This window comes from Ammospiza nelsoni, chromosome 1 (assembly GCF_027579445.1).
Source record: "Ammospiza nelsoni isolate bAmmNel1 chromosome 1, bAmmNel1.pri, whole genome shotgun sequence".
Classification (NCBI taxonomy): domain Eukaryota; kingdom Metazoa; phylum Chordata; class Aves; order Passeriformes; family Passerellidae; genus Ammospiza; species Ammospiza nelsoni.
Window position 1 is genome coordinate 43,464,241 of NC_080633.1, and position 12,123 is coordinate 43,476,363.

At 42.3% G+C, this 12,123-nt stretch overlaps 1 protein-coding gene across 1 annotated transcript in view; it reads left to right on the top strand.

The window, feature by feature from the left end:
* Positions 1-12,123, top strand: part of SH3BP5 (SH3 domain binding protein 5) — a 50,727-nt gene that overhangs the window by 9,023 nt on the left and 29,581 nt on the right. Inside the window, exon 3 of the mRNA XM_059485455.1 lies at positions 2,730-2,858. Coding sequence (XP_059341438.1) covers positions 2,730-2,858 — 129 coding nt within the window. The remainder of the gene's footprint in view (positions 1-2,729; positions 2,859-12,123) is intronic.

Consider the following 12,123-nt stretch of genomic DNA (forward strand, 5'->3'; position numbering starts at 1 on the left):
TGCTGGAATGAGTTATCTTTCAAGAAGCTGAAATACAGAAATAGGAAATTGAGGACTGTGCTAGAAAATTTCTATGGCATATGCTGCACTGTCTTGGTTTTGCTCACGACAGCAAGTTGCAGGAATTGACATATTTTCCTTTCTCTGTTATCTGTGTGTGCATGATAAAGGTCTAAATGAAGCAAGAGTTTGGCAGTTAAATAGTAACACTTGCATGGAGGGGCAAGTCACACCAGAGGATTTGATAAGGAGCTTGAAAAGGTTGTGGTTGTCTTTCTGACATGGATGTAGGACTTACCCTGTGCTGGGCACCACAAATGAGCTGCACTGATGTGCTGTTCTGAGCCTCTGAGTTTTTGATGTGTCCTCACAGAAAACACTGTTAAGAGGATTTATAGCTTTGAACCACTGAAGGGGATGGCTGGAAACCTTTGGTGGGGGTCTCATCCCAGCAGAGAACTGAGCATCTGCTTGTTCTGTCATGCAGAAGGTGTTGGAGCCTGCAGGCTTGTGTTCCTGGCAGGCAGGAGCCTGAGAATAAATGTCACTAAAATAAGTTGTGATGGATGATACAAAGTTCTGGGGTGCTTTGGTTTTCATTATTGTTCTTCGCTGCAAGAATGAGGGTGGTCAGACCTAAATTAAGCCTTAAAAGAAGAGCCAGTCATCTTTGGAGGAAAATGATAAACTGGGGTTTCACACCAGTGTGTTTTTCTGCTGAAGCTCCCCATTCTGTGTGACTAACGACTTTGTGGAGTGGAGTTTGCTCGTGGGCAAATGTCTGCTTCACCATTTGTAAGACCTGTGCTTCAGGCACCAGCTAGAGGAGCACTTGGAGTTCAGTAATTTGTATATGCTTCAGAGTTCAAGGGAGATGAATGGGTACAGAAGTTGCCGTTAATTTGACTGCTTTGTTCTTAGTGTCCTTTGTTTTCTTTTGTTTTGTGTTTTTAAACTCCAAGTGGGGACTAGTCATCTTTTTCCTATGGGATAAGTCCGTGTATAATTATTAGATGAGTAAATTTGGGGTAGGTCTCCAAGCACAGATTTGTAGTGGTGGTTTCTTTGTTCCAAGTGATCTTACAAACATGGGAACTGAACTTCTGGATGAATCACTGCATTGGGATTTTTTTACTTAAACTATTTTGCCTAACTAATATCCTTAAATGCAGCTTTCACAAAGAGAGTTAAATCTTCTGGCTCATTCATTTAGAAATGAGCTTTTAATTCTGTTCCTACACCTGCAAAGAATTTTTTGCTTTGTTAAATATACTTCAGTACTTATTATTTTTCTTGCAATATAGTCATCATGCTTGGAGTCTTTTTTCAGTTACTTATGAAACTCATTTTGAGCAGTGAACCATGTATGGTCCAGTAACTTAATTGGAAATATTCAAATTCTTCTCACTGAGAAAATCATTGACTCGATAAATATTGTTTAAATGATACATTTCAGGCTTTCACTGAGAAATGAGATTATTGACTGGATTTGAGTTAATGAAATAATAAGTTAATGTCCATTTAATTCTCCATTTTTGACCTTGTTACCCATTTGAATAATTCCTTAGAATAAATTGGAGTACCTTAAGAATCCAAAGCTATTTGGCCTGGTCTAAGATAATGCTGATGCTGGTTCAGGTTTTACATAACACTGAAAAGGAAGCAAAGAAGCTTTTACAGAAGTATATTGCTTTTTCTGCAAAAACTGATGTATTGTTGCATTTTTTTTTTCCACTTCTGAGAGCATAGTGGCAGCTTGCAATGTATTTTAAATCTTCCAGTGAATAAGCAGTTTTGCATTCTAGAAATCATCAACAATAATGACAAAACCCTCCTGAATTAGGGCACTTCTTGAAGCCAGCTGCTTCCTGATTATCAACATGTCACTCCAGCAGTCTGCATAAATGTTGCACTCTAATTAGAGTTACAAGCCTTGTTGAGAGCTCACATGGCCCTTCCTCTTCATCTCCTTAAATCCTGGGCCAGGTCCCAGCCTGAATTTGCATCAATCTGCAATAATTTCATATATTTAGAGTCTGTGGTGGATTCTGAGATTGAAATCAGAATCACTTTGCTTACATGCGTGGAAATTTCAGCGGAGCAGAGAAAATATTTTAATTGCTTTAGCTAATCATGTAAGGAGTGCAACTCATCCTGTTTGGAAGTAGCTGGGTTTTTTAAATATAGAAAATATTAACAGTGAAGTGGAATGTAGGTGCCCTTCTCCATTGATAGAAACCACAGCTGAAAAGATGGGTTTTCTGTGCCGATTCCAGCTGATTTGCCAGCCTGCTGTGGGGGTTTGGCCTGCCTGCTAGCAGCATTCTAGCTTTATGTATGTGAGATGTCTTTGCCATTGAAGTCCCTCTCAGAACTTGTTTCACTGCTGTTTGCCTCCTCACAGAGTGAGTAATTTACAAACAATTCCTCTCTGAGAAACCCTGCCAGAGGTAACATCTAGAACAGGCTGTTGTAGGCTTTGTATAAAAGCTGTCACTGAAAAACAAAGATTTGGTGTCCAGGATGCCAGCTTTAGGATTTGGCTCTGGGTTCCAGGGTTCCTCTGCTGAAAAATTCTGTCTTAATCCAAATGCCAGCGACTGTTCTGAATGTGTCAACTCCTGTGTGAATCTAAAGAGGAACCTGAAGGTAGGAACAAACAGGTAGAAATAACTTTTAAAGCTCTAATCTGCCTTTGTCCTTTCTTCCCTTCCTGCACCGTTTTGAAGGATGCGCGCCAGAAGTTCCGCTCTGTGCTGGTGGAGGCCACAGTAAAACTGGATGAGCTGGTCAAGAAGATTGGAAAAGCTGTAGAAGACTCTAAACCTTACTGGGAAGCTCGGAGGGTGGCCAGGCAGGTAAGAGCTTTCTGCCTTGTCAGCTTGTGGGCACACACTGGTGGTGTTGCTTCCCTGCTATTAATAACATCCTCAGCACATGCACTTGGCTGGCACTGGGCTGTGCCTTCAGTTGCATGGGAATCAGTGGCAAAATGGATTTCTTCACAGCCACAGCTGCACGTGCTCTTCAAACCCACTACAACTACAGCAGACAGAATTGCAAAAGACTAGCTCTCTTCTCTCATAATAAATGGCCTTTCAGAGCTCTGTCCTATCAGTAGTTGTACTTATTTGAAAATACAGTGTAGACATTGTGTATGTGGTTTTTCCTCTTAAATCAAAATGCTCAGCAGCTCAATGGCTGCAGCTGGAAGCTGCAGGGAAAAAGGCTGGAGTGGGGCAGGGTCTGGTGCTGATTGGGTTGTGCTGAAGTAGGAAAGTGCTAAATGTGTCTCTAAAGTGTTTTGGTTTGGGCACAAACTGAGCTTGGCTTTCTCTGTCATCAGGGCCTTACTTCCCATGCCCCAACTACTGCTTGATTACTGATAGGCCTGTGGAGCTCAGGGAAGGATGAGGTGTGGAGGGAAGAGTGTGACCTGCTGGATGAAGAGAAAGCCAGAAAGCTTGTGACATGTCAGGCAGCATCTCATTTTAGGGAGGAAGCTGCAGAGAGTTGAGTGTGTGGTGGCTTAGGCAGTGCTTCTGCTGGGTGTTTGTGGTGGTGGGGCTTGCTGGTGGGTGAGGCTTTTTGGTTTTTTCCCCAAGGGAAGCATGTTCCTGGTTGCTATTTCTGTTTTCTCTTGAGGCAGGAAGAGTCAAGAAGAACTGCCTGGAGCAGCTACTTCTGTGCTTGGCTGGAAGGATGTGTGGGGTGGCATCTGTGGCTGGGTAGCTGGGATGTGACTGTGTTCAAGGGGAGAGTGAGAGATGGGGTGGCATCTGTGAAATATGGGAAAACTGCAGAAGGATTTTGTTCACAGAAGTAGGTAGAGGGATGAGAAAAGTAGAGTAGGGGTGTGCCAGGAGGCAGAGTAAACTCTCAGGATAGGAGAAGTGGAGGGAAGAGAATGTGTCCTCAGAACAGCGACAGGAAAGGGAGGAATGAACAAGCTTCATTTCCTTGAAAGTTGGTGAAGGAGGAACTGGGTTGATGGGGTGTGGCATGCAAGGTAATATGTGACTGTGTTGATGTTTTAAATTGCATAGCATTGTTCTGGAGGCATTGTCTCAGGTGATGGGGATGAGGTGTAGGGAGTATTAGGCTTAATCCTGCAGACTAGAAGCAGCGTGGCAAAGAGGTAAACTGCCCTGCTTGCTGTGCTTTGAAGTATCTGCCTCTCATCTGTAAGTGCTCTGAAACCCTGCTCTTGAGGGCTATGGTGTGTCTAGGGATAAAGCAGTGGTGAGCTACAGAGTTAGTAATTGTGTAAACTACTATGTGCAATTAGGAAAAACAATCCCTGCCACCCTGCCCTGAGCATGATCTTATACTTCTGTTACTATAAATAGCTGGGTAAGGCACAGCATGCATAGGACTTCAAGAGTTACACTTGGAAGAGTTAATGGTAGAAGCACACACTTTGCAGTACAAAAAAAATATCAAAAGATCAATTGACTTTGAGGTTTGTAACATCACAAACTCAGGGCAGCAAACTTTGCTCTCTGCCCTGAAGCTGGCAGCGGTTTATGTTCTGGAAATGGAATTTTGTATTGTTATGTCTCTGCTACCCCTGAAATCCATTCAGTCATTCTGGTTCAAAGGTACTTTGCAAGACCACTAAGAAACCCAAGCTCCTGAAGTTCCTTAAATCAGTAGAATCACTGCTCCAGCAGTAGGCTTGTTAGAGGGAACAGTACTTTTTCCCCCAATCCATTCTGTCACTAGCTAGATTTAAATGCTGTTTATCCCATTTATGAATGCTTCACATTCATTTGTGTTTTAATTCCTCGACAACATTTTATTTTAAAGCAGGGCTTGCCCTTCTAACCACTCATTTTCCTTTTTTTCATTTTGTTTAATGAATCTGGTCATGGAACAGAGTTCCTACTTTGTATCTGTTCAGCAGACAGAGATAGAAGATGGTCTCTGGTTTCCCTTTTGCCCTTTATCTAATAACATCTTAAAATGGAAAATGTGAGGGCCAAGAGGAATGCAAGCATCGAATGATAGTGAATCTGTCTGGAAGCTGGAAGATTGGAAAGATTGGTGCCAGTCATCAGTAAAGCATCTGTCTAAAGAGTTTTTCTAGTTTTAATTTAATCTAGAAAACTCCACATAACTAGGAGCAAATCCACTATAATAAAGTATGAAGAAGGGCAGAATAGGTAGGGAAATATGAAACTGAAGGAATGTACCAGAGTATTAACATGGTTAGGTGCCAGTTTGCATTTCTCTTTTTACTTTGATTTGCTAAACTGTAGAGAAATCATGGGAAGAGCTTGTTATTATTTTTTTAAAATTAATAATAACATCTAGCCTATGAAGAATTGTCTTCCTCCTCTTTTCTTTACACTTATTTTAGAGCCATTAGACTGCCTCCAGAAATACAGGAACAAGGTTCTTGAGGGCTGAAAGAGCTTTAATTAAACAATAGGGGAAAAATGAGTGACTCTACTGGTAAGAGAAAGGGAAGTGTAAATTCCTGTTTGTTGTTCTTACTAAAGGGAAGTAAAACTATGACCTTGTAAATTTTAAGCCTTTTGGAAATACAGAATTGTGTAATTGATGACTCTTAGTTTGGCAGAAATGCAGGAGTTGTCCAGAGTTACTTGGGTTTAAGATGTCAGCTGCAGGGTAAGTTACCTAATGCAAGCTGTAGTAAGTCACATTGAGGAGTTTGCTTTCACATGGCACCAGCACAAGTCTCTTTTGGAAATACATGAATACATGTTTCATCTATTAAGATAAAACCCATTCAAAACTTATGAGGGCAGTGATGTGGGGTCACCAAAAACCAGGTCACCAACTGAAGTTTTAACACTGGAGAAGCTTTAGGATCTTGAGCCCTTTTGTCTACTCACCCTTATCCCCATCTTGTGCAATCCTGTGTTGGCAGAAGATAGGGAGTTCAAAGCAAATTAACTCTCCTATGCAAAGGTCCTGTAGGATCTTGTTTGTGGAATGTTTGCCAAGAGAGCCATGGCTTGGCCTGTCTCAGGGTGAAACTTTGCTTCACCAGAACATTGGTCCCTTGGTGTTAGTCTGAGTACTTTGCCTCCTGAAATGGTGGCACAGGGAGTCAGGATGCTGTCTGTTGGTACCAAAGCAGTAATATTTGGTTTTTGCTGAGACTCAAGTGAGATCTAACTCATATTCTTGTTCAAGGAGATTTCATGTAACTTCTGACAAGACAGAGCTGTTGTAATTCCTCATTTGGTACAGCAGTGGGCCTTTTGTGTTGATTGCAGACAAAACCTTACTTATTTTGATCCACATTTGTTGTTAAATCAAATTTTGAAGTACTTGTGCTGTGAGAACATTTTTGTCTTTTCATGTTGTTCTTTAACTTAAGCAGTAATGCCCATGTTCAATGGAAGAACCTAGGCATGTAGAGGATTGTGCAAGTACACAAGCAATGCCCACATTGTAGCAATATGAAATTCCTGTAATCCAGAAGATGGCCCAGGTTCTAAATGTTCAGAAAATCAAACTTCCCATGTTTGTTTGGTTTGGGTGGTGGTTTATTCTTTTTTCTTTTCTTTTTTTTTAGTTTTTTTTTTTTCACTAGTAGCTGCTTCCCTAGTTGTCTAGTCAAAGAATGAGACTTTTCTTACCCAAAGCTAATGGGGAAGAAGGGTGAAGTTGCCAGGAAACATTAATAATGTAAAGAGCAGTGCTGAGTCTCTGAGGTAAGGAGTGTCTTAAGCCACTCTTGACTTAGCATTTTGCAGGGCTGGGGCTGAAAAGTGCCTATGCAATGGTGTTCACAGTGGTGCCTGAGCAAGTGACAGGGATGGGAAGTGTGCTACCTCCCTGGTGACAGGATGCTGTGCAAAGGCAAGTGTGGTCTGATGCATAAATCACTGGGCTGGCAGGGGCTGATTTTGTGCTGCAGCATGGCACAGATGAATGACTTCATCTCTCTCTCAGTTCCCATGTAAAATGAAGCTGTCAAGCTGCTGTGAAGCTGAGTTCATTAAGGAAGTAAAAGCACTTTGGGGTCACTGGGTGAGAGGTGCCATTTAAACACTGCTGTCCATACATCATCACTTGTGAGCCCATAGACAAATTGAGCAGGAGATGTGCCTTTCTGCTTTGCTTCCGCTGGAAAAATAATCTTAGAAAAGTGTATTCCCACCCCCACAAATAAAACAATCCATGTATTTTTACTGATCCTAACCTGACTAAAAGCCCTGGGAGTATTGTTTTTAATTGAGTTTCAGCATTGTTTTGGTTTGTTTTTGGTTCTTTTTTGTTGGTTGGTTTTTGTTTGGTGGTGGGCTGGTTTGGTTGGTTTGGTTTTGTGGCAGGGTGAGGGATTATGTTTTATTGGCTCAGATTGGGAGTGAGGAGGCTTTGCTGAACTTCAGTATTGAGCCTATTTGGGAGAGGCATGGTATTGCTTTGTGATATTCCCTTCACCCTTCTGCCCCCTGCCTCATTTAGCTTTTAAAATAAGTGTCAGAAAACTTACTTCAGGCAAAAATAGGTGAAAGATCTATGCTAGGTCATACCTAGCAAAGATAGAAACTTGGAACTAGTACCCACCGGTACCATGTGTTCTGACAGCAATATGTTGGAGGATATCCATGTTCTGCTTCCTCTTGGGTCAGTCTTCTAAGTTTTACAGCTAATTATTTTTTTCATGTTGTTGGCGTACTTAAGCAGCACTCTTTTATCTGAAAAGGCTTGGAAAAAGCTGCTGGAATGAGTACTTAAGTGGTTCTTTTCCGTTGGTATCCAGGCATACCCAAGATGAAGTGCAGTTGATAGACAAGTAGGGACAGGTGTCCCATCCTGTTCACTGCAACTTTTTATGTTGTAGAGCTCCTTTCTCTCACCTCACTAATAATCTTTTACTCATGTAATATTTTATAACTGGATTGCCACATCTGTGTGAAGAAACCAGCTGAGAGAATAAAGAATTATTCAAGGTGAGCTTTCAGATGTTCAGATCCTGCACCTCCACTCTGCTTGTCTTCACAAAACTTAGGGGAGCCCAGTTATCACTGGGAAATTATTTCCTCTCCCAAATGTGAGTTTTGATGTGATTCAGTGAATTTTTTATTCTTAGTGAATCAGGATGAGAAGTAGCTGCTGTAATCTTGCAGAACAGGAATGGAGGAGGAACTGAGCCACTTGGTGGTGAAGGTGGGAGGAGTGTAAGCAGATAAGAGCTCACCTACCTACCTGGAAGAGTCTTCCTCAGCAGATGAGACTGATACCCTTCTTTGTAGAGATCAAGCCAGTAAATGAACAAAACTTTCTGAGGTGGCCATTGCATCTCAGCTGCTAAGTGTTCAGCTTGAGATGTCTGAAAGTAGTGTGGCAAGTGTGGAAAGTTGCAGATGGTGGCTTCCTGAGCTCAGGAAACAAAAGCTTTTTAAATTCTTGTAACTTGAAGGTTCAAAACTGCTGAGCATCCTTAAAGATTAATTAGGAACTGGAAACTTTGGTCTTGCCAGTTCAATTCCCACAGCACCCAAGTTTTGTATCCAAATTCACTCAGTGAGGGAGAGCTAATGGGATCACAGCACTAGCTGGCTCTGCTGGGAGAAGGAGGGCAGCATTGGGTGTGGATGGCAGCTCCTGGGTCCAGTTCCAGCAGTGGTAGATATCCAGGTCTTTCCCTGTTGTTCCTAGACACTAAATGTGTTATCCATCAGTATATTGACTTCCCATGTCATAAAAGTAGGATGGAGAAGGAATCTCCTTCTCCATCCTGCTTTTAGGAGCTGAAGTCCTGATGCTCATGTTTAGGGCAACAAGGAGTTAAGACTGATTTGTCTAATATGGTAAGTTTATCTTGGCAAAAAAAAAAAAATAGGTGGAGGGAGAAGGAACTTGAGAAGCAAAAATTAAATGTCAGCAGAACTGTGACAGACTTGCATTCCTGTTTGGAGACTTGCCATGGAGCTAGTAAAAAGCAAAATTATTGGCACAGTTACAGTGAAGCAACCAGCTGACCTTTCCTGGCTGAAGGAGTGTTTCTGGTTAACTGTTCATAAACCAAATAACTATCCAAAATATGGATTCACATTTTGAAAGGAAGGAATAAAGAGACTTGAAAATAAACTTTGACAAACCTTCTGCAAATTCTCCCAACTGTTTAAGGAAAAAACCAAATGCCCAGAGCACTTGACTGCTTTCTGTGGCTGTAGTTCAGTGCTGTTATTGTTTTTAAGTAATCATACAATTATGAAATGGTTTGGGTTAGAAGGGATCTTAGATATCAACAAGTTCCAGCCCACCTGTCCTGAGTATAGGTGCCACCCCCTAGACTGGGTTGCTCAATGCCCATGCTATCCTGTCCTTGAGCACTTCCAGGGATGGGTCATTCACAACTCTCTGGGCAACCTGTTACAGTGCCTCAGTACTCTCTGAGTAAATAATCTCTTCCTAACATGTAATCCAAATCTCTCCTCTTTTAATTTAAAACTGCTCCCCTTGTCTGATCACTAGGATTTTTTTTTTGCATTTTGTGTTATTTGTGTTTTGGATGGCTGTTGCTGCTCTGGCCTTTTGCACTAAGCAGTCTAGGCTGGCAGTGTAGATTGATTGTGCCCTGCCTGTGCTGTTTGCCCTTTGAACTGAGGATGCTGTACTGCAGCTGCCCTGGTGGCTCTCTGGGAGCCTCTTGGCACTGGGAGATGGGAGAGAATGATGCCTGCATGGGGAAGGTGGGGTGCATGGTGTGAGAGGCAGCTCACTCCCTGGGTCTGTAAATCAGCCATGTGGGAATGGCTGTGATTTTTAGATTACTTGGTGGAGAGGCAGGGGAGCAGCTCCCTTCCTGAATTGGGGCTTTGTGGTTGAGGAGCCTGTGTGTGGGATGGATGCTGATGTGATGGCCTCGGCTGGCGCTGTGGCAGGCATGGGAGGGAGGCAGGCTGGCACAGGCCTTGCCTGGGAACAGATGGCTGGTGTGCTCTGAAGGGAAAAGAGACATGGAACTTGCTGTGTGAGCAGTCAGGAAGCTCAGTGCTGTGAAGAAATGGAAAGAGAAGGAAACGTAAGTGAGCTGTGCAAGAAGTGCCTGAAAGTATGGAGCATTGAGGCTGTGTGTTGTACCTGTTTGCCTGTGAAGTTTTGAGTGTCCTTTTTACCTTTCTGCTCCCTGTGGGCCTGCTCTGGGTCTGAACCCCTTCTTCCCAGCAATGTTTTTGTTTTTTTTATTACAAAACACATCATTAAATCTTGGGGAAACCATGTCGATGTGACGTCAGTCCTGTGGTGCAATGTGGAGTTCCCGCTGCTGTGATCCCAAAGGGCATTCCCACTGTAATAATCTCCCTTCCCACACAAAGCATGGCTGAAAGGGGCATAAGCCAAGCAAGGGAATCTGTAACTTTATTATTGAGGGTAAGGAGTCACTTCCTGGACTTTCACCAGGGAACCCACTGAATTTTGTAAGCTTTTTCTAAGGCAGGATGTACTTTGGCTTCAGTCAAGCAAATGTTTTGCCATGCTCAAAGTTTGATGGAGTGTCTCCTGTCGTGTTTGCACAGTTGGGATCTGAAACCCTGTGAGCAGCGTGTGGGGAGCCACTACCCTGCCATCAGTGCTCAGTGTCTCACTGCTGCTGCACAGAGCTTGTGCTTGGTGTGCCCTGTTTGTTCCTCCTGAATGCTTAGAATGTGAAAACTGTATTTTAAGTCTTGAATCATGGTTCTGTTGCATTTTCCTTCAGGCCAAAGTAGCAACAAAGCCTAGGAAGCAGGGAACTCAGGGTCACTTACCTGGGTCAACAAGCTAGGTTTTGCTTGCTGATTTATTAACATTATTTATTTACTTAAAGCCTGACTTAATGTGGCTTTTGTGTTCTGGCTCTGTCACCTGGTTGAAGAGTGTGATAGTGGAGTGTGTCAAACTGGGTGTCCTTAAACTGCTGAGAAGATGACAGATGTTGCCTGGTTGGCTTGGGAAAGTTATCCAAAGATCTGATCTTTGAAGAAAGCTCCTTAATGTGTTTGTCTTCCCATCAACCTTACCAATAGGACAGTAGGTCAGTGTGGCTGGCAGATTTTTACCCTCTTAATCTGTCCCATGTTTGGGAGCACTGACAACTGCTGCTTCTCAGATGAACGGAAAAAAATCCTTACCTGATTCAAATTTAGTGCTCTGTTGCTATTATTTCCTGCAGAGGAAGTGGCATGTGTAACAATATCATCTGCAAGTACAATGTTCCTGGCACATTTGGATAGTGGGAACTAATTTTAACCACTTGCTTGTTGAAATACCTATGTCAGTAAGTTCTGTGTGCATGTCCCTCTCTAAAAGTTAGATCACCTGTATCTCTCTGAGCCTCTGTGCCTCAGTATATGGGTCTAGTTATTCTAGGTTGGTATTCATACACCCTGCATTTCTGGTTTGTGTGAGCACTATTCTGTTGAAGGATGGTTGTATAAGCTATTGATACAAAAACTGTTTTCTTATGGTTATTTGCTGATGTGCCTTGGAGGGCTCCATCATGTAGATTTGTTGACTCTGCTCTGTAAATTAGAGATTCTTCCCTCTTCTGCTTTTCTTTGCAGAAGTAGAAGAAAATACAATTTAATCTGTTTTGAAGAATTTATGTAGGAGAGATGAAAAAAGTTACTCTCTTTTGGTGTCTCTTTCTCCCACTTTCTCCAACCCTACAAAGCCTCCATCAGTTCTCAGCCATAGTGGATGGCAGTAGCTCAAAGCCAGATAGCTGTTCAACCTTCTCTCCATTAATTGTTGGGAATCAAATGACCTAATTATTTTTCTACCTTCAAGAATGTTTTTTTTTTTTTTTCCTGTTGTGAAATACTTAAAGTATTGTGCAAGTAGGTCTGAAGTAATGGAATACTGGGTTAAGCTGATGTGAAATACCCTCAGTTCTTTGGAGTAACAAGGAGAAGGCTGGTGCAGAAAAATTTGGGTTTTTTTGCAGATGACAGCTGATTTAGGCAGGAAGAAGTGATACAGGTGGTCTGGCTATTATGTTTAGACACAGATACAATAACAGATGCTGGAACTGGCAGGAAGGTGTAAGCAGCTCTCAAAGAGTCCTGGAATGTGAAAATAGAACAGAATCCCTTTTTCCTCTGCTGTTGCATGAAGATTTGAGTTGACATCATTTTGCATCCTCTTTATTTT